At 33.4% G+C, this 20,865-nt stretch overlaps 1 protein-coding gene across 2 annotated transcripts in view; it reads right to left on the minus strand.

Moving 5' to 3' along the window:
* Positions 1–20,865, minus strand: part of NCAM2 (neural cell adhesion molecule 2) — a 595,057-nt gene that overhangs the window by 40,302 nt on the left and 533,890 nt on the right. Inside the window, exons 15-16 of one of the 2 annotated variants that reach the window (XM_075542417.1) lie at positions 13,453–13,633; positions 2,876–7,530 (exon numbers count right to left, since the gene is read on the minus strand). In XM_075542417.1, the coding sequence (XP_075398532.1) occupies positions 7,424–7,530; positions 13,453–13,633 (288 nt within the window). In that variant the 3' untranslated portion in view covers positions 2,876–7,423. Of the gene's footprint in view, positions 1–2,875; positions 7,531–13,452; positions 13,634–20,865 lie in introns of those variants that run through there. The other variant, XM_075542416.1, reaches the window with a different exon arrangement.

The raw sequence follows: 20,865 nt of genomic DNA on the forward strand, positions 1-20,865 counted from the left end.
TGCATGGGGAAGTTGGACATTGAATAAGGAAGACTGAAGAAGAACCATTTGAATTACATTTGAATTACAGTGCTGGTGAAGATTATTGAAAGTACCATAGATGGCCCCAAAAAATCAAAAAACAAAAAGAAGGAACAAATTGGTCTTGAAAGAAATGCACACAGAAGACTGCTTTGAGGTAAACATAGGGACACTTGGTCTCATGGATTTTGGACATGGTATCAAAGGGCTCAGCTCCTGGAGAAGGACATCATGCTTGGAAAGTAGAGGTGTAACCCCAAAGGGGACGATCCCTCACCAGATGGCTTGGTACAGGGGCTGCAACAACGTGCTGGAACACAAGAGAACAAGTTGCAGGGACAGCGCAGTACCGGGCAGTGTGTGGCCTTTTGTACACAGAGTCACTGACCTGATGAGCCATACCCAACTTGATGGCATCTCACAGCAAAGACCTGCTATATTGGGAAGGGTGAGTAAATTGTAAAATGTAGAAATTTTAATGCCTTCCTGATGGGAACAAACCATGGGACTTTTAAGATATTTTAGGGAAATGTTGGTAAGTTTGTAGATAGCTGTGAAGTGGGCGTCTTAGTCAAGATATCATTTGTGAAAATGTTGGAGACTAAAAAGAAACTTTCCATTTGAAAACAGGAATGCATTTCTCGCAGATCATGTGGTGAGAAAAAATGGAATAATGAGAATATATATGTTATGTTTTGAAATGGGCGCTTCATAGATACTAGAGATAATAGATATTAAAGAGGATGGGACTGGCAAGGAAATCAACAAGCTTACAAATTAAAAATGCAAAGTAGATAATCAACACTAATGACCAAACCAACATGTACCATTTCCCCAAAAGATGGTGAGGAGATTGCTGTAAAAGCAGCAAAGAATGAGTGGAAGCCTGGACTTTGGCAATGGCCATGAACTTGTGTCCAGACTTCCTTCTCGCTAATTCCACATCCAAAGCCCTCTTCCACTTAAGCAACGATTATGCCTACTCCTTAGGTATTTAGGTGAAAGAGATGAAGGAAAATTCAGACTGGACCTCTTAATCACTGCATGTTGAATAATGGTTTGCAATGCCCTTTATTATATTTTAAGAATTAGTCCTGAATAAGATAGGATATTAGCATACTTTTAATATATCTAAAACTCATACCCAAACTCATTGACAATTGAATTAATTCCCACTCATATTGATATTAAATAAAGTTTCTGAGGCCATAACTCTAAGGCAGCAAACAGCTTCATCTTTCTCCCAAAGATGAGCTGGTGAGTTCCAACTGCTGGCCTGGAGATTAGGAACCCACCACTTCACTCACAAAACTCAGAGTACTGGCTCCCTTCCTCCCTCCCTCCCTCCCTCCCACTCTTTCCCACTTCCTTTCTATTCCCCCTCCCACTCACTCCCTTCCACCTCCCTCTCCCTGTAATCTAGAGTGGAATGATGTATCAAGTATTTCACATTTCACCCAGCTATTTTCTACATAAGTCTACCTTAAGATTTTAGCATCCATCCTATTTTAAAATCAGTGAATATTTTAAATTATAAACTTAGTATGCTTCTGTGAAAATGCTCAAGGTTACAACTCAAATCCTCAGTAGGACAAGGAGCTCAGGAAGAACAACCCCGAAGAAAAGCCCGTTCTACGTCTCTCTCTAGGGGACATTTCGCCTCAGGAGTATATCATTTTTCAGGCCTGAGTATCATTTAAACAAATACAGATATTATATTAACTTTTTTATTTTAGAAGTCAATATTCTTTGAAAAATGGTATAAGAGGTTTGGATACACCTATATACAACCATCTTGGATATTTCTTGTGTTCTAAAATAATTTTCATTGCATAAATGAACATTTTCCATTTTATTACAACCACACTATTTCAGTTGTATCAGAAAGATCTCTTTTTGTACATATGAAATATATTAGGCTATTACTCATCTATGAACCACAAAGGTCACCTTTAAAAATTCATTTTAATCATATATATATAATTTAATTGAGATACACATTTAGATTTAAAATATAAAACACAGACCAACACTAGCATACATGTGTACAAAATTGCTATAAGCAATGACAGGTTCAAATTGTGACTCTCTTTTATGTGATTCAACTCTCTTAGGCCTTTTATTTCTAAGTTAAAATATGAGAAAAATAACACTTTGGGTAAATTTTAGAATGAATGAAATAATATGTACATCAGATAGCATTATGCTAAAAAATTAGATGCTTTTGTTTCTGTAATTTTCAGTAGTAAGCTATCAAGGCCATTATTTCTTTCCTCATGTTTAAAAAATGGATTTATACAGAACACGAATTTGTTTCTACAACTTTATTGTTACTGTGCCCAGACTGAGATAATATGGTGCATGAATAAAAATATTAGAAGAAAAATCACTCTGACTATTTATGTCTGATTATATGTGCTTTGAATACAATGGAGATACTCAATTTTCCTTACTTTACTGTAATTGTTAATGTACTTATGTATTTTATTAAAATATCATTTGATGAATTTGGCCTCCCCAAAATAGCCAAAGTTCCCTATACAAAATATAAAAGTGAAAATATTTAGCATTATAAAATCTTTGGTAAATAATTAAATAATGAAAGTAATAATTTTGCATTGTTTTACAATTATTTAATGCCATGATTTGTATGTATTTTAATACATATTACTTATTCCCAGATAGAAATAATTAGGTGAACATGTGTTCATTACTCATTAAATGCTTTCTGATTCTTAATTTGATCAATTTAAAAATTGAAACTCACAAAAACATAAAATTGTACCAGTAATAAAGAAAACACAAATAGCAAAGTTTTTCCTCAGTTTTCTTTATTACAACAATGGAGACAAAGAGAGTACAGAAACTAAAATGACATCAATATACTATGGTACACATGCATAGGGTTACAGAGAGTGTTGAATATTATGTTTGGGTTTTAAATAATAGATGATACTGAGGAAAATACACTTACAATATGTACACATATTTTTTTCAACAAAATAAGCTATAATGGAAACAAATGCAATTTAAATGATCAAACACAGACACTTTAAGACACAATTATTATGCTTAAAATTAATATGTGAGATAAAATTTTTCTTGGAAACTTTAATGAACTAAGTGTTACTGAATTATTTATAACCATAAATTTAATTGTTTTATGGAGAAAAGGTGGCATTACATTGTCAGTGTGTGATTAGAATGTCTCTAGTTATTTTTGCCATGCATAACATTTTATTTATCATGTAAAATGTAATGGTTAAGAAATAGTAAATTTAACTTTTTACTTCAGAAAATTGACAATAAAATTCGACTTAATATTAAGTTGGGTCTCACTTAAAAATAATTAAATATACTTAGATGAACTTAACATTCAACTTATTCACACTCGAGGTACCCATCCAACATGTCAGTTTTGGCAAAGGCTCCATGAAATGTTCTCATATAACAAATACTATCATTTAACATTTTAACAAATGGTTAACACAATCAGAAATGAAGAAATGCAACTTTAATTTATTGAAAGGTGTACAGTTAGTGACAGGGAGAGGAGGGGTGAGGACAGTGAGGAGAGAGAAAGGGAAGGAATTATTTTTAAAATGAAGAAGAATGGAAAGGAAAGGAAGAAAAATTAAGTAAGCAATGAAATGAAGAAATAAGGAAACGAAAAAAGGAAAACCTACCTAATTTGGATATATCCAAATATTCTCAGAATATTACATCACTTTAAAGTACAGTTAGATATTAATTTCATCAGATTAAATTATGGAATAGAATAATAACATATAGGGACTATGTAGTATAATACATGACCATAAGAAATTCATAATGAATCCAAATAGATTTTTAAAAACAATATTGCTAATATTGTAACCAGAAACAAATGTGGACATTTTAAGATAATTTATATGACTAGATAGTTCTTAATTATAGCAAATTGAAAATATTAACTATAATTTTAGTTATTATTTTTAAAAGTTTGCCCCAAGTTATCTTAATTTTTATACTGGTGATATGAATATTCACATTGAATTGTCAAAGTCATGTGGAACCTCTATAGTTAATTCTTGCCTCAGTGCAGTTATACAATATTATAATTAAAATGCTGTTTGTTTTAATGAGATTACCTAGATCTAAAAGTATATACTTAATTATTTTTGTATGATGTAATTTATTGAATTTAAATGTTAATCCCCGCATTGTACATACTTGACAATATTTTGGAATTTACCGTATTTCAGATTCACATTCAATTAAATATGATAAACAAGCATTATTATATTAAAAATAAACTAAATTAAATTTTAATGGGTTCTCAATTCCCCAACTATAGTATCATATGCATCATTTTGCATTCTTATAAGTAAGAGTTACTGATGTTTTAAATGAGCCAAAGAGAAACAAATTATTTTTAATAAAATTTTTATATTCATATTTTGTGTAATTAAAATTAGTTAAACAAAATATTAATCTAATTTCTAATACATGTCTAGCTTAAAAGATTTTATCATTTGAGATGCATGATTCTGAGAAAAAATAAGAGATGTAATAAAATTATACATATTTCAATATTTCTTTATCTTCTAGTTATAAATGAAAATAAGTATATTGCCTAATATTATTTATAAAATAACAGTGTAGACTATACAGATCTATATTCAGTTCTGAAGACAGTTACAAGGTTGAAATTAACAAAATGATAATTTACAAGCCTCTTCTATGTAAGAAGAAAATTCATAGAAAGAAAAGCATATATTGCTATTTCCTATGCATATTGTATATCTGAACCATGGAATGAAGGCCTCTGTAGTAATCTGTTCAGCCTTTGATTTAATTACATATATAGTTAAGACTAAAAGAGATAAGGAAGAAAGCAGATGGTAGGGAATACAGGAACTATTAAAGTCTACATAGAAATCTTAATATTACAAAGGCTGAGAAAGGTAATCTTACCTAAGTAGATTGATTTAACATTATACTTAGTATTATAATAGTTAAAGCTAACTTGAAAAGTCCTAGCTGCTGGGAATATGATATACACTTCTCTAGACAGAGACAAGTTTCTAAGTTTCAGATTATACGTGACTATTATCATGGAACTCACCTTACACACAGGCCACATTTACACATCTTCACATACAGACGCCTACGTAAGCAATTCCTATTTTATGATTAGATGATATAAGGGAAATAGTGTAAATATCAATTTTATGTCTTATTTGTCAATAATCACAAAATTTTTTACCTAATATTAATAGACTGATACTAATTAGACCAAGAATCAGGTAAAGTCAGTGTCAAGTGGATGGTTGCATATGACACTAGTGAAAGTTATGCAACAGGAAAAAAGAAACCACTCATTTTAATATTGCAACAATTTATGAATATCCAAAGAAGTAATTTACAATTTCTGAGGTCACAATTATTGATGCAATAGCTGCAATGATTACTACTTTTTTCTAATTTATTATAGAAACAGGCAAAATATAATGTGGATTATTCTGATGTCCCTAAAAATTAGTTTCTAGCTCTAAACTGCAACATTTAGTTAAAAGTAAAAATTTGAACAAATGAAATTTTTTATTATTAAAATCAAGATAAAAAACTTGTCATATATTTAATTGTTACAATAGTCTAAATAACTCCTCATATGTAACGAATTCTGTTAGGAGAATGCTATTTTAATATTAGATTGTCTTTTGACATCCCAAACTTAAACCCCATGTACCATGTAATCCGTTTTTTTGGACACTCTTTGTATCACTCGTGTTAGGAATCGTGAGTTCCTTAATGAAAACCAATAAAATAAGTCAATTGTCTGGCTAAAGGTTTAGTTTCCAAAAAATTGTTGTGAATGTATACTATCTCATTATGACTTAGACACTACTTTTACCTGATGATATTTATAATTTATTTGAAAAATAGAGTCAGAGTGTAATGACTAATCATACTAGTCATCACTGCATCTGCTCAAAAATTAAGAAAATAATTTCAAGGAATATAGCATTAAATTCTATTTTTTAGTAAAAGGAATTATTGGATAGATGATTTAAAATACAAAATATTTCCTGTGTATTCACTCAGTAGCAATCGATTGTGCTACATGCTATTAGATCAAGAGAAAGAAAATATAGCAGTAACCAGCAAAAGAATGAGAAAAATGATCCAGAGTATTTTCTTCTAATAAGTGGCATATGGCGTGCATGAAAGGATTATGTAAAAAAAGAAAATGAGTGAGATTATTTTGCTAAAAACCCAAAACTGCTTTTGGTGAATTAATCCCATGTTCAAATATCCATTAAATTTTTAATCCACTAAGTTAGGGTCATTTTATACATATGTTCAAAGCTGGCGGTCAAAATAGCTCGAAGTAAGTAACAATGATCAGTCGGTAAGAGTAACTGTTAATGGGGGAAAACGTAGTTTTTTTCACTCCAAATTACAAAAATGAAAGTTGTTCTTTATGCCACTCCGTCAAATCCCACTATTTGGTTTGGGAATTTAAAAAAAGGGGGCGGGGACTCAAGTAAGTTCTTTCTCTTTCCTCAATTTCATCTTCTTAAAAGTAATTAAGATATTATTTCACGGTTTGAGCTTTACAAATGAGCTGACTCTATGGTATTGAACAAAATGAAATAAATATGCATGTTGTTTAGAGAAAAAACTTTAGAGTGTCACCACATAGAACACAATCTAAATCCAATGATTGAGAAGCAACGTTGTAACTAGATTCTACAATAATTCATAACTTATGCTTGGGTAATTAAAGATATATATTTGCCAAATTATTATTATTAAACCTATTTATTATGATATTGTAACTTAAATGAAAAATATGTAGCATAATAGGGATACACATCTAATACAAGAGATATTTTATGTCTTATATAAATGATAAATACTATAATGTATAACTAGTATTCATAAATCAACACTACATTTAAAGATTAACCGTTTGAAAGAAAATAACCCACAACAGATTTAAATGAGTACACAACATATAATAGCCATGTAGGTTGAGTTACATTTGCAAATTTCTCAAGTGAAAGACACTTAAATCGGGATATTCTTAAGCTCCTAGTAAAAACATTTCATTTTTGTTATCTAATGAAGTCAAATTTAGAAATGAATGGAAGTTTTGAATGGGGCAGTTTATGTAATACATTGATAATTGTTAAGAAATAATCCTAATTCAAATTCCTTCATTGATTTACTGACACTTTCCATTGGAAAAGGTTGACAATTTGGGATGTGAAAAAAGGGTAAATGTTCATGAAAGAAGATACATAATTAATCTGAACTAGGGAAATATTTGGTTAATTTTAAGTAAACCTTAGTGTTACTAAAGTATTTAAATTGACAGGGCATAAAAGAAATTCCATATGATGTAACAGTAACATTAAAACATGCAAGACAAACTGATGAGTACAATGAAAGAAAACCCAGCAGCGTTCAGCTGCCAGTACTGGCTCCCATGTCCGCCTTTATTCGCTTCACAGCAATTTTCTGCATGATGGAATTTTATTTTGAAAGTAGAATAAAAAAATAATTAAGGAAAAATAGTAAAAATCACAGACATGAGATGAAAGAAAAAGAAAAAAGTAGCAGTAGGAAAGAAAAAAAGAGAAAATAATTAATGCAAGGTTTACACAAAGACATTAACAATCACCTAAATTTATTTTGAATTAAAAGATAGCTAAAATTGTGTATAAAACAACTAGCTATAATTGTGTCTACCGACAACAATCCTAAATGTTGTTACATATGAAAATATGCGGGTATACATTGTTAATGTATACTCTGATATTAATTTTGTCAATCTTTACATAAATGTAAATATATTATTAATATTTAAAAATAAGCACAAAATTTATGAGAGGGAAAAACACTGGTCATTCCAATGTGCTGCCAGTCCATTCACTGTGCTACTTCACATTGTGAACTCAACATTTTCTACAAGATTTGATAATGATGTTTTGCTATCAAAATTACACGAAACACACTTTAAAGAAATGGTTATATAGTCTAATATGAACCAAAATTGCATATCACAAAACAAAATTTGCAATCTCAGTCAATTCTTCGACATTAACCAAAATGGTTAATCAGCATCGCCTAGACGTAGTACTGAGAAAACAACAAATGATCATGAAAACATTTCATAGTCACGGTCTCTCGATATTTGCTAAGTGTAAACTAACAATGCTGTGAGTAGAGGATCAATGTTTAGGTTTGGCTTAGAATTCCATATCTTAAGGTGACGCTCTCCTCATTTAACTTCTATTTCAGCACTCCTTCTAATTACTCTAATCTATTCCTAAAAGGCCCAAAACTTGGTTTGAAGAAAACACTTTAATATTTGCTTTGTGCTCCATAGAATATTTTGTTTTCTCTTCATGTTGAATTGCACAGAGATAAAAAGGTTTACTATTCTATCTTGGTTTCAAGTAGACCGAATGTCATGAAAATAGCTATAGATTGAATTAAAAATATGCAGAAGTGCAAATTAATTTATTTCTCAGTAATACAATATTTAATGATTATATGATTTCTATATTAGCTGAATAAATTTGAAAAAAACAATAATTTCTTACATATTTGATTACAGAAAATGGAATTATTTTACCAACAAATGTTTAAAAAAATGAGAATGAAATTTTTATCAAATTAAAATGATTAAAATGCTAAACGCACAGTCTTTAACCCATAGTAACTATGGAAACATAAAGAAGATATAACAAAAACTTAAAGTCTTTGTTTATATATAAACAACAACAACAAACATAATTCAGGCTGAAAGAAGGTGTGAGGAATGTATTTTCAAAACACATTCATTTATATCTATGAATTATAGCTTTACATTTTTAAAAACATGATAATATATCCCATTCAATGATCAGTTAATTTTGATTACTGAAACTATAAAATCATTGAAAACATAGAAATTCATCAACTCTTCTGGTACCATTGATAGCTGTGTTATATACCATTTTTATAAGACTCACATCTCCATAATAACCCAATATTCCCATTTATAAAATTAAATGACTTGAAATTATTCTTTATAACTACCCCAGATAGCAATGTGATGGTGATTGTGAACATGACATTTCTATGTAATTCAGATACTTACAAGGGAACAATAAGAAAATAATCCAAAATTGTCCCCCAATATCTTTGCTTATAATAATAATAATCTATGCAGAAATATAATACACATTAAGATTTGAATTAAGATAATTAATATTACAAAAGTAACATATTGTATGTGAATTTGAATACAGTAGATACTTTAAAATACTGCTTGGGTTCAACAAAGTTGTATATTCCTATTGACTAGAAAAAGTTAAAAACCCTGTAGATATAAATCAAACTATTAATTAAATTATAAAGGAATCAAACAGATTAATACATAATTTCTTTGTTATGGCTGTTCATGCGGTCTGGTCAACTGCTGGTTCTGTCACGGCAAAAGAAGCATCAATTTTGGGTATTTTTATGGACTATATAATTCCTATTTTCTTTGGATTTTTGTTGGGGACCATGGAAAGTTCAAAGGATGGGTAGTCTTGTCTTTTTATGTACATATCAAACTTTTCCGTGGCTTTTTATGTTTCCAAGGGATAAAGCATTCTTGCAACTTCAATTCACATCTTGGCTGCAAAAGTGGCCTCTATCATTACAGCAGTGATGAGGACGTCACAGGAGTGGGCGGTGCGCCGCTGCCCACTGGGTCCCTCCGTGCCAGGACCTACTCTGCCGTCCCTGATGCCCAGGATAGCCTGTGCTGTTTAATCCTTCTACCGATGGCTCTGCTAACGTTCCCAAGGAAACAACCTCCTCACCCTCTAGGAAACCTTCAGCGCATTCTTCATAGAATTTCTCTACCAAACATTTGACCCAAACCACATGAGACAAGGGCACTTCCTATCCTTTTGAGTTAGTTCAGTTCAGTTGGCATCTTATCAGTGCTTCACTCTCCATTTCTTCTTGAAATATCACTTTTAGATATATGAACTAAGAAACTTCTGTGTGGGTTTGTTTGTTTCCTTAGTTACTCTACAATGCCTCAGGCTGATTAACTTTTGTGATGTGCTTTTCTCTTTCTGTATAATATTGCCATTCTTTGGGCCTCCATTTTTGAACCCTCCACCCTTCAACCATTAAAGAATACCTGGACTGTGTATTCTATAGCAGTTATCCTTTTAAATGTAGAAGCAGCAGCTATGAGCAATAGAGACACTGCTTTTCATAAAATTTAAGCTCTCACTGGTTCTGGTTCTATCCTGACCCAAGCTTCACATACTACTAATCTGTTAGGGTTGACAGTTGCATGATGTACACACATCTCTGTGACATCCCCATAATCGAACTAAACACTTGGCATTTCAAGTCTTATAAATATTTAACTTTCAATATTTAAAATGTTCAATATTTAATTGATTCCCCATATTCCAAATCCTGTTCCTCCTGCAAGACTCATCATCTTGAGAATTAACACCAAAATATCCTAGTTGCACAGGAAAGAAATGTAAAGTCATCAATATATATCAAAAGTGATAAATTTATGAGGCAATATTAGTCAAGAGCCATTACATATTTGGGATCTATTCATTCTTATCTTTTTATACTACTTAAATATTTCTTCAAATTTTTCGTATTTCCCATCTCTTACCACATAACATCAAGGCTCCTACATCAAAAAATGCCTAGCTATTCGTATAACTCCCCTACTCAAAATTATATTTTAAGGACATCTTACCAATTATTTTGCCAAGACCTTAATACACCTTTGACATGTCTAGGTCTGAGCTCACTCTCTAGCTTTCTTCCAGGTATACTCCGTGATACTCCCCTCACCGCTCTGCTTTCTTTCCTAAGCAGATCCCATTGTTTGGGTTTGGCTTGGTTTTGGTTTCAGAGCTTATTACTGAAAGTAAGCCTTCAACTCATGTCCTTGTGAGATCCTTTCAGAATTCACCTTCATGATAACATACACTCTGGGTTGTAAGTATTGAACGGCTACTATAAGCCTTGTTTAATATCTGCCTCCTACTAGATTTCCAGGCTTTGAGAACAAGGGCAGCTCTGTCTTTGTAACAGTGGAAGCCATTGTACTCATCTCACTGTTTGCTCTGTAGTAGGACTCGAGAAATAGCCATGGAAGAGAGGAGTGAATGGTCCATAATATTACAGAGCCAGAGGAAAGTACTCCTACAGAGAAGGACTCAGCTTTAAAGAGAAGTTTTGTGACAAGAGCAGAGCTGGAAATAGAAAACAGAATTTTGTTTCCCTTCGTCCAAGGTCTTGTTCACATTTGACTATCAAATAATAGAAACAAAACAAAACTCTTTGGAAGTAAATGTTCATACAGGTCTTGGGTATTATTGTGCCTTTAAGTTTAATATATATACTTTATGTTTTATCTTTATGTATTGGTTTTTTTTATTATACAAAATTGCATAAAAATAATAGGGACCTATTACAAAGATTTGCATGAAACCTCCTCCTAGGGGGATGGACAATAGAAAAGTGGGTGAAGGAAGATGTCAGATGGTGTAAGCTATGACATAATAATAATTTATAAATTATCAAGGGTTCATGAGGGAGGGGAGAGCTGGGAAGGAGGGGAAAAATGAGGAGCTGATACCAAGGGCTCAAGTAGAAAGCAAATGTTTTGAGGATGAGGGAAACAAATATATAAAAGTGCCTGACACATTTATGGATTGTGATAAAGTTTTATGAGGCCCCAAGAAATAATTAAAAATATAAATGAATAAAATAAAAGGAACTATTATAACATTGAGCAACCTTTTTAAATATTTCCTTTGTGTGTGTATGTGTGTGCTTTATCCAGAAATATTCTTCAAATGATGTATTATTGTATATAGTACATACATTATCTTATTAATTAAATACATTATTTTCTGCAAAATTATGAAATAATTTTGAGATTTAGGGGACTGGAGTACACTGCTGCATATTGACTGCTGCAAAGAGATTGTATGCTGCTTGAGAATTATATTTCCAACATGCTCCTTACATGTGTGTAGAGAATAATTACTGTATACATAAAAACTTGTAAATGTCGATCCATGTACACAAATGGGCTAGCTTCAAACACAAAGTGTCTAGTTAACCTGTCTGCCCTTTTTGGAATCACAGGATTTAAGTAGTTCTGATATTGATTAGAACATTTTACCTATTGAAGTCCCATCTGCAAAATGAGAATAATAACTATCCCTGTTTAATTAGAGATGTAATAATAAGATGAGCTAATTCATGCAGAAATGCTAAGGAATAAAGATGCTATTTTGCATACAAGATGAAATATCCATATCATTTATAAACACCCCATCCTCCTAATTTAGAATTGCAATTGAGAGCATATGAGTAGTGTAGACTGTAATATTAACTATTCTAAAATATTAAATTTTATATCAGTACTTTTAATTCAAAAGATCCACCCTATAAAACTACTTAAAAATAAACAACGGATATGCAATATGTTAAAATCAAAATAATGGGATGAATATCAATTTGGAATTACCAGAGCATTAACTGCCACAACTGAAATTACAAAGTGTAACCCTTTTCCACTCTTAAATATAGTATGTTCAATATTAAGTTGTATTATAATAAGATAAGAATGCATATATTAAATGTAAATACCAACTTACACTTTCAGGGAATATTAAAGAATTATACCCACCAAAAAATTAAGATACCAATTCACTCACAGGAATAAATAACATTTAAAAATTTTGCCTACATTGTAGTTCTCTGAAAATATACTTAGCATACTTCTGTGAATCTTGATAATATGATTAACACTCAGACCCATTAAAGGCCACCAAATGCAGAAGCATTGTAGCCGTTAGTTACAGATGCCCACTGAGTGTGTCTTGCCAGGTTGGGAGCCTCATTGAAACGTTAGCAATAGCTCTCTCTATGGATCCCTTTGGTAGGAGCTTCTGCTTTCCTGTGTGATTGATGGTCTCTATCCAAAAGCAACTTGCTCGGTTAGGCCTGGGTTAGCTCATTGTTATCTTTGCTCACATCGTCCCAGAGTCAAGGGTCTTAATGAATGGCACAGTTAGTGTCTTTGAAAATGTTTCTTTGGTCTCAAAAGAACATTTCCACATTGCGTTTCATCAGTCACTTTTACGGTCCATCTCTCCCTTAGTTCATCCTCTTTCCACCTCCGCAACAAAAACAATTGCCAGATTGTGTTTTACGAATTAAGGGATATAGCATAGCAAGACAGATTCATGGATCTTTAATACAAAATGTCATCATAACGATGTTTAGAACAGAAATTTCATTTCAGTCTATTTTTTCTCAATGTGAAGAAAACATAAGGCTTATAGGAGAGATGGTACCATATTTTCCAGACTTAACAAGCACATGGAGACCAGTTCTGCTTACCTTTAATTATATTCGGTTTGGGCGGCATGTTGAACTCATAGATGGTTGGCTCAGAATATCCCAATCTATTGGCAGCTGTAATTTGTACTTCGTATCCCATTGTCCACTGCAGGTGCTCCAAAATAATGTGATCTTTATTTCCTTGTACTTTTTTCTCTAGCCACTGGTCTTCCTTATCTTTCTGTAAGACAATGAAATATATATTTTAAATACTTAAACACTAAAATATTTGGAAATTTTATCTTGAAATTGAACACATGGCTTTATCCATTTAAAAAAGTAATTTTCTTATGTAGAGGGATTAATAACGTTGTTATATAAACAAAATCACTATTCTTTCTACCAGAATTTTTACCTACATCATTTTGTTTCCTGGTCTTGTTGGTTATTAATAGTTATCTGAAGAAGAAAGATTCTATATGGACAGATATTTTCACAAATTTTCCATTCAAATAATTGTCAGAGATTACTGCAGAAGGTCACTGGGAGTTGGACTAGATTGCATGGTTCAAATGTGTTTTGAATACTGTGATGGATCATTGGGTAGAAAAAAAAGAGATAGCGGTCTTAGATATTACTTTTATTATTATTTGTTTGGGTGTTATGGAATATTATGATTCATAAATAAGCAAACATACAAGTAAACAGATCAGTAGCATAGAAAAATAGAGGAATATTACCGAGCCTCACAAATTCTATGTATAAATCCTATTTGACATGTTTTACTAAAATGAATAGGGTTAGCATATGATCTTGGAATAACCTATTGTTTGAAAGGAAAAAAAGTTTTGCTTACTGCGACTGACACTGGAAATATATTGATGTAATATTCTGGAGTAAACCACCAGTCACTTATATACCAGTCACCAGGTGTGTCATAACTAACCAAGCAAGTATGTAAAAATCCCTTAGCTCCTCTACCTCCTTTCTCTACTCTCTCTAATAGACTTGGTGGCAGATGAGTTTTCCATGGGAAAACTCTGAGGAAAAACAATAAATGGCGTGGGAACTACATTTGATTTTCTACACAAGGAAGAAAATAGAGAATCACTAGCAAAAGGCTTATTCTTAGAAGACAAAGGTGACACACCTTTCAACCTTCTTTACCTAATTCTGACCCTAGCCTTCCTCGCACAGCATCCTAATTCTCTGCTGGGCTTGACAGTCCAGTGCCATGGCCACACCAAACTCACAGACCACACAATAGACATGATTATGGAGTTTACTAAGGAAGCTAAAAGATTACAATGTTTCAGGATCAGAAATGTTCTGATCAGAGCATAGCGTATATACTCAAGTACAAGCTGGCCGAATATCAGTCGAGGCACCTAATTTTACCACAAAAACTGTATTAAAATGTGCTGAAAATCTCAGCATATACACGACTATATACAGTAGTTCTTTTGTTTGCACCAGGCCTGTAACCTCTGTGGTCCTTGGCCTCTCAGACACCTGCCCTCGACTTCTGCCCTGCTCCTGCAAAAGGTGAAAAGCTCCTTCAGCACTGATGGGTGTTCCAGGTCACTCAATTTTACCAGAGAGCCTCCAGGAGGGCGCTCAGCATTATTTGCAACTTGACTGAAAAGTCCATCGTTCTATCTCCTGGTCTCTGTGTTCCTACTGTCACTGCCACCACTGCTCCTCTTCTCAGAGATGCTGGATCCTCTGCACATGCCTTCCTTTCTGGATTGTCTTGAGCTTCTCTGTTCTTGTTCCTGGGATAGCTCCCTTTATATCCAATAGATCTGCAAAACTGACCAATGTCCATGCTTGAACTTCACACACCCTCTCTTCAGGCTCCCACAGAGTCATTTGTTGGAAGTTGCAAAGATTATGGATAGAAGATTCATACCAAGTAATACAACTGCACCATACAAAAAGAGTAAATTTCCTTTCTAGATCCTGTGGCATTGTAGACAACTAACAGTGCTATTAGCTAACAATGCCCACGGTCATTGTAATTAAAATGTCATTTCCTCAAAGTTGATTTACAAGTAAATTGTAGCATATGATCTTGGAATATGATCCTGGCTATGTTCACCTAGATGGATGGATGCATGTAGGAAAATATGACAGAAATGATAGTTTTACTTATTATTTTTAATCATAGAACTCATCTCATCATTATTACATTGTATAAGAATTTATGACTCTGTTAGTTTAAAGAAAAATAGTGTTTTTAGAGCTCTAGTTGATAACTGAATGCTAATTCTCTGAAATCAGACTGTTCTACCTAAATCCATGTTCACATGAAATAGATGGAATGATAAACACTTTTCCTCACAAAGATATAGAAAGGCATTGCACATTATATAACATTCTTTTTATTTATTTTTTCCTTATTTGAGGTTTTCTGCTACCATAGAATTCTTTTATTTTACTTTTTTAGAATTATTTTCTAACAAAACAAATCCACACAACTGTTTTATGTCATCCACAGCTCTAAATATCAGAGCCTCTAATGATGCTATTTTTTTTACAAACTCCTAAGGTTGTATTTAAACAGGAGGCATTGACCTTGTTTGTCTTATATGTAAGCAGTGACATTTTTTTCAAACTGCTGATTGCTTAGTACTCTTCAAGGTGTAATGCACATGTCCTCAGAAACCATAATTCTGTTCACCAGAGGGATTCTAACTTGTTCAACACTACACACATGAGAGTTAAGAAATAAAACTAGGCATGCTTTTACAATGCCATAGATAGTCATTCCAGACAGACAGTGTTTTCCTACCGTATTCTTTATTTACAGATGTATCGAATATTGATTTAGCTTTTGTTGGGTGTTGTGGTTGTTCTTGGAAACCTGTCCCAAACAGTGATGAAGATCCTGGCAGCCTTCTCATCTTGCCATTTCAAAACAAGCTCCAGTGGAAGGTCTTCATTCTCTGGAGAGCCAGCTATCCACAGAAACTGCTACCACACGCCCTCTGAGTGTCACAGTACCCAAAACACTCATTGGAAATAGTTCATTCTTGTTACCCACAATGGAAATAGTAGACTCTAGTATAATATTACTGTGGTTTTTAATGTGTTATAATACATTCAATTCAATTAATGTGTTATAACACATTCAATTCTCTAAATGGTATGCTTTATAGAAATTAAGCCAAAAAGATAAACACAATTACTTATAGCTTCAGAGAGATGCACAAATACTGGAAGACATACATTCAGACAGTTTCAATAAAATTTTGAAATATGGTATTGAATTGGTATTAATGATAATAATAAAATTTGAGGAAATATTTTTTTCTAAATGAAATTTTAGACAATATAGTAGATACCAAACTCAGTACCCTTGAGTCGGCATTGACTCATATAAGACAGGGTAGAACTCGCCCCTGTGATTTTCCAAGACTAACTGTTTGAGAGAGGAAGTCCCTTCTTTCTCCAATAAGATATATATGCACAATAAAACAAAATGTAGTTGTTAGGTGCTGTCACACTGGTTACGACGCACAGTGATCCTATGTATAACAAATCAAAACACTCCCTGGCCCTGTGCCATCCTCACTGCTGTTCTTATTTTTGAGTCCATTGTTGCAGCCACTGCATAAATCCATCCCATCAAGGCCCTCCTCCTTTAGCTGTTCTTCCACTTTATGATGCCCAATGGCCTTCTCCAACACTGATCTCTCCTGCTAATATGTCCAAAGCACTCTCTGGGGCAGGGGTCCTCAAACTTTTTAAACAGGGTGTCAGTTCACTGTCCCTCAGACCTGCTGGAGGGCTGGACTATAGTTAAAAAAAAAACAATGAAAAAACGCCTATGCACAGTGCACATATCTTATTTTGAGGTTAAAAAATGGGGCAAAAACACCCGGCAGGCTGGATAAATGCCCTCGGTGGGTTGCATGTGGCCCACGGGCCATAGTTTAAGGATGCCTGCTCTAGGGAGTGCTCTAGCTCTCCTGATTCCAAGACAGATCTCTTTGCTCATTTACTTCATGGTACTTTCAATATTCTTTGCCAACTTCATAGTTCAAACGCATCAATTTTGTTTGCTCTTCCTTATTAAATGTGTTTTAAAGTACGATTGTTTGGGTTCAAAGCATCTCAGACCTCACAATAACCTCGTTTCTTTTTCATCCATTGAAGAACCTTGTGCAGAACATTTACCCAATGCCATGCTTCATTTGAATGCAGACCTGCTGCTTCCATGAGCATTGGTATGATTAAAAGGAAGATGAGATCCCTTACAAAAGAAACTTCAGTGAACATCTTTCTAGTATTCTCTGCTTCCAGACAAGATCTACCTGCCATCAACGATGCTATTTCTTGCCCCAAGTCCTCCTCTGTATCTGGCAGGAACCTCCTACACCTCCCTATCAATGTACTACTGTAATAGTATGTGATATCTGCATAGGATGATGCTCAGCAGAATTTTGCTTGCACGTGATATCATGGATATGACTCTAGAATTTGGGAAACTGGTTGGGTCATCTGTCTTTAGAGTGAGTCTAGATATGGATCTCTACCAGCCAGTTGTCCAAGTAACTGTCTTCCAAACTTCTTGGCATAGACTACTAAATGCTTCATCAACTAGAGGAAAACATTTCAGTAGTTATTCAATCAATACCTGAAACCATATTTTTTGGCTAATGGTTTCAATGCAGCTTGGACTTCTTCCTTCTGTATCATTGGTTCTTGACCACATAATGTGGTAATTATCTAATCTGTTATCAATTTGAGAGGATTATGAGGGAAAGGGTCGAGCTTAGCCTGTCAATCAGGTTGTACCTTGATGACCTCATTTGGAGGCACTGAGGACACACAGAGCTTGCTGGAGGCAGGACACAGACTCACTCTCTGTGAGGCATGTTTGCTGACAAGACACATGATGCTACACTAGTGCCCTGAATGGAAGGAGCCACATGGAAACCCCTGACAGCACTGAGATGCTTACAAAGCCACTGGATCCACAAGACCTCCCACCCCCTGGCCTGTGATCCTCCTGCATTCAGCTTCATTGCATGTGTTGCATGAGTCAGAAGAGGACTTTATAGATTGGTATTGGACATATGGACTGATATCAGACTTATGGATTTGATCTAGACAGGGATGGGATGTTTTCTCAATCTTCAATTGCTCTTGTATATAAAGCTCTTTCTTAGACACGTATGAGTGTCCTTGAATTTGTTTCTCTAGTTTTCCCAGACTAACACATATACTATCTCATGAAACAGTTAGCTGTTGGACTAGTTGTTTTTGGTATAGTAACTCTGTATTCTTTCCATTTCCCTCAAGTGTTAAATATTCTTCCTGCAGAATCATTCAATGTTGTAACCCAAGACGTTTTTTTCTTTATTTCTTTCAGTTTAAGATATTCTGAATATATAATATTTGTTTCATATATTGTGCGTGCACATGTGCAGAAAACAAAGAGTGGCAGAATCTGATAGACACAACTAGAAGGGAAAACAAGCAGCACAAAGCTTGATGCAACCGTGGCTCTCCCCAGGAGGCCAGGTGTCTGGTACATTCTCTGGATCCTTGAAGTCCTCTCCTTGTGTTGCTATTTGTAAATGAGTTGACATCATTTACAAATTGCTTTGGTCCTAACTCAAAATATTGATGCCAAGATCAATGATTAAACTGAAAGCTGTGTTCTGGATTATTCTGAGATACACTTTTGTCTACTGAGGGATATATAAACTTAAATCCTTGAAGTAATCTTCAAAAATGTTATTTCTGGAAAATGAGCTTTAATAAGTATTGGGTGTTTGAGGTGAAATTTCCTGACAGCACAAGACAAGTAGATAATCTCTTAAGCATTAACAAGCTTTCATTCCTAATATTTAAAACACTAAACCTAGTAATTTAAAAGTCTCCCTATCATTTTATGCAGCTAAACTGATGCCATAAAGAAAAAGCCCAATTCGGATATTTTCTCCAGAAATCGTTTTTATTTTCCCCTTAACATTAGACAAAGAGGCTTTCTAATACCCTAATTGTTATTACTTGGGAATAGAAAAAATTAAAGTGGGTGTTACCCAAATCTTCCCTTAGGCATCAAAATCTCAATTATGCATTTAGAGAGTGTCTAATTTACAAAATTTAACTTCCTAGGGAGCAATTTAAGATAATCTAGTTACAAAATGTTCCCCTAGGTAACTTAATGAGATGATTTGCTGAATAGGGACATTATTAATAAGCCAATTAAATGTTGAAGGGCAATGACTGAGGAATAATGGCAGTTTGCTTTGGTATAGTTTTTCCTAAGCAATTCTTTTTGTCAGACTATAGATAGAAATGTCACTTGAGTATTAAAGGCCCTTCTTAATAGTGAGCATAAAATTTTCTTATCAGCATAGAGGAAAATATTTTTTATTTTATGAATGGGGGGGGGAAGGAGAAAATGGAGGGAGCTAGTTTGCTTTCCTTGTAGGTGGCCTCTTCACTGCTTTGATTCTCAGAGTACTTTATGTTCTTGTTGTGATGATATGTACGGAAAGCAGAATTTGGTAACTGAGAGGAGAAGAAAGTAACCAAGCTGCACTGATGAAAGGAAGGTTGAGGTTCTTGGGACTCTCATGCTCCATGATTTAAGATGTCATGTCCCAATATAAGGATGCTTTGAGATCCTGCTCCATCTAGTTATTAACTGCATCCAGACACTTATAGAAAGCACAGAATTTTGCAATCTCAGTTTTCTACGCTGAAAATAGAAGTGGATTTAGATTAATGGACATATATATGAAAAAGAAATTTTGAAAATGAGATTTGTTAGTGCTCTTAGGACCCAAGGATAAATCTTAAAATGCAGCCCATACTGAAGACTGTAGTCTTTTTTTCCCAACAGTTTTATTGGCACATAATTTACATATCATAAAACTGATTAGTTCAATAATATCAAAGGGAATTGTACAATCAATCTTAGAGCATCCCACCCTCACCCCCATGGTTAAATCACCTTTAAACTGAGTCCTGCGACCACAATCATTTCTAGTGGTCCCTCCCGCTCCAGTCTGAATTATGTACTCCCATGTCCACGTTCCCTCCCTATCACTCATTCTGCCTCAGTAAGTACTTCAAGTTCTTTAAAATTAAAATTTTCTTAATATTTATAGTTTTAAAATTGTTTCAAGTTACTTCAAAACATATACTAAAGATTTTAGTTAGATTCCAATCTATGCACTGATACATAATTAACAAGAATGCATATACACTCAATAGTCACAACAATTTATTCATTACTTTATATTATTTTCATAATTAACTTTCCTTTTTCTATGATCATTGAGATATACAATTTTGCAGATACCAAATAACTTATAAAGGACCATTAATACTTAGACACTGATGTAATAAGCACTGATAATATTCCCTAAATTATTTTCCTCACAATTTATTTATAAATTGGTACCATTAAAAAAAAACTCTTCTTAGCTCACAGAAATGTGTGCAAGC

This window comes from Tenrec ecaudatus, chromosome 2 (genome assembly GCF_050624435.1).
Source record: "Tenrec ecaudatus isolate mTenEca1 chromosome 2, mTenEca1.hap1, whole genome shotgun sequence".
In the NCBI taxonomy this organism is placed as follows: domain Eukaryota; kingdom Metazoa; phylum Chordata; class Mammalia; order Afrosoricida; family Tenrecidae; genus Tenrec; species Tenrec ecaudatus.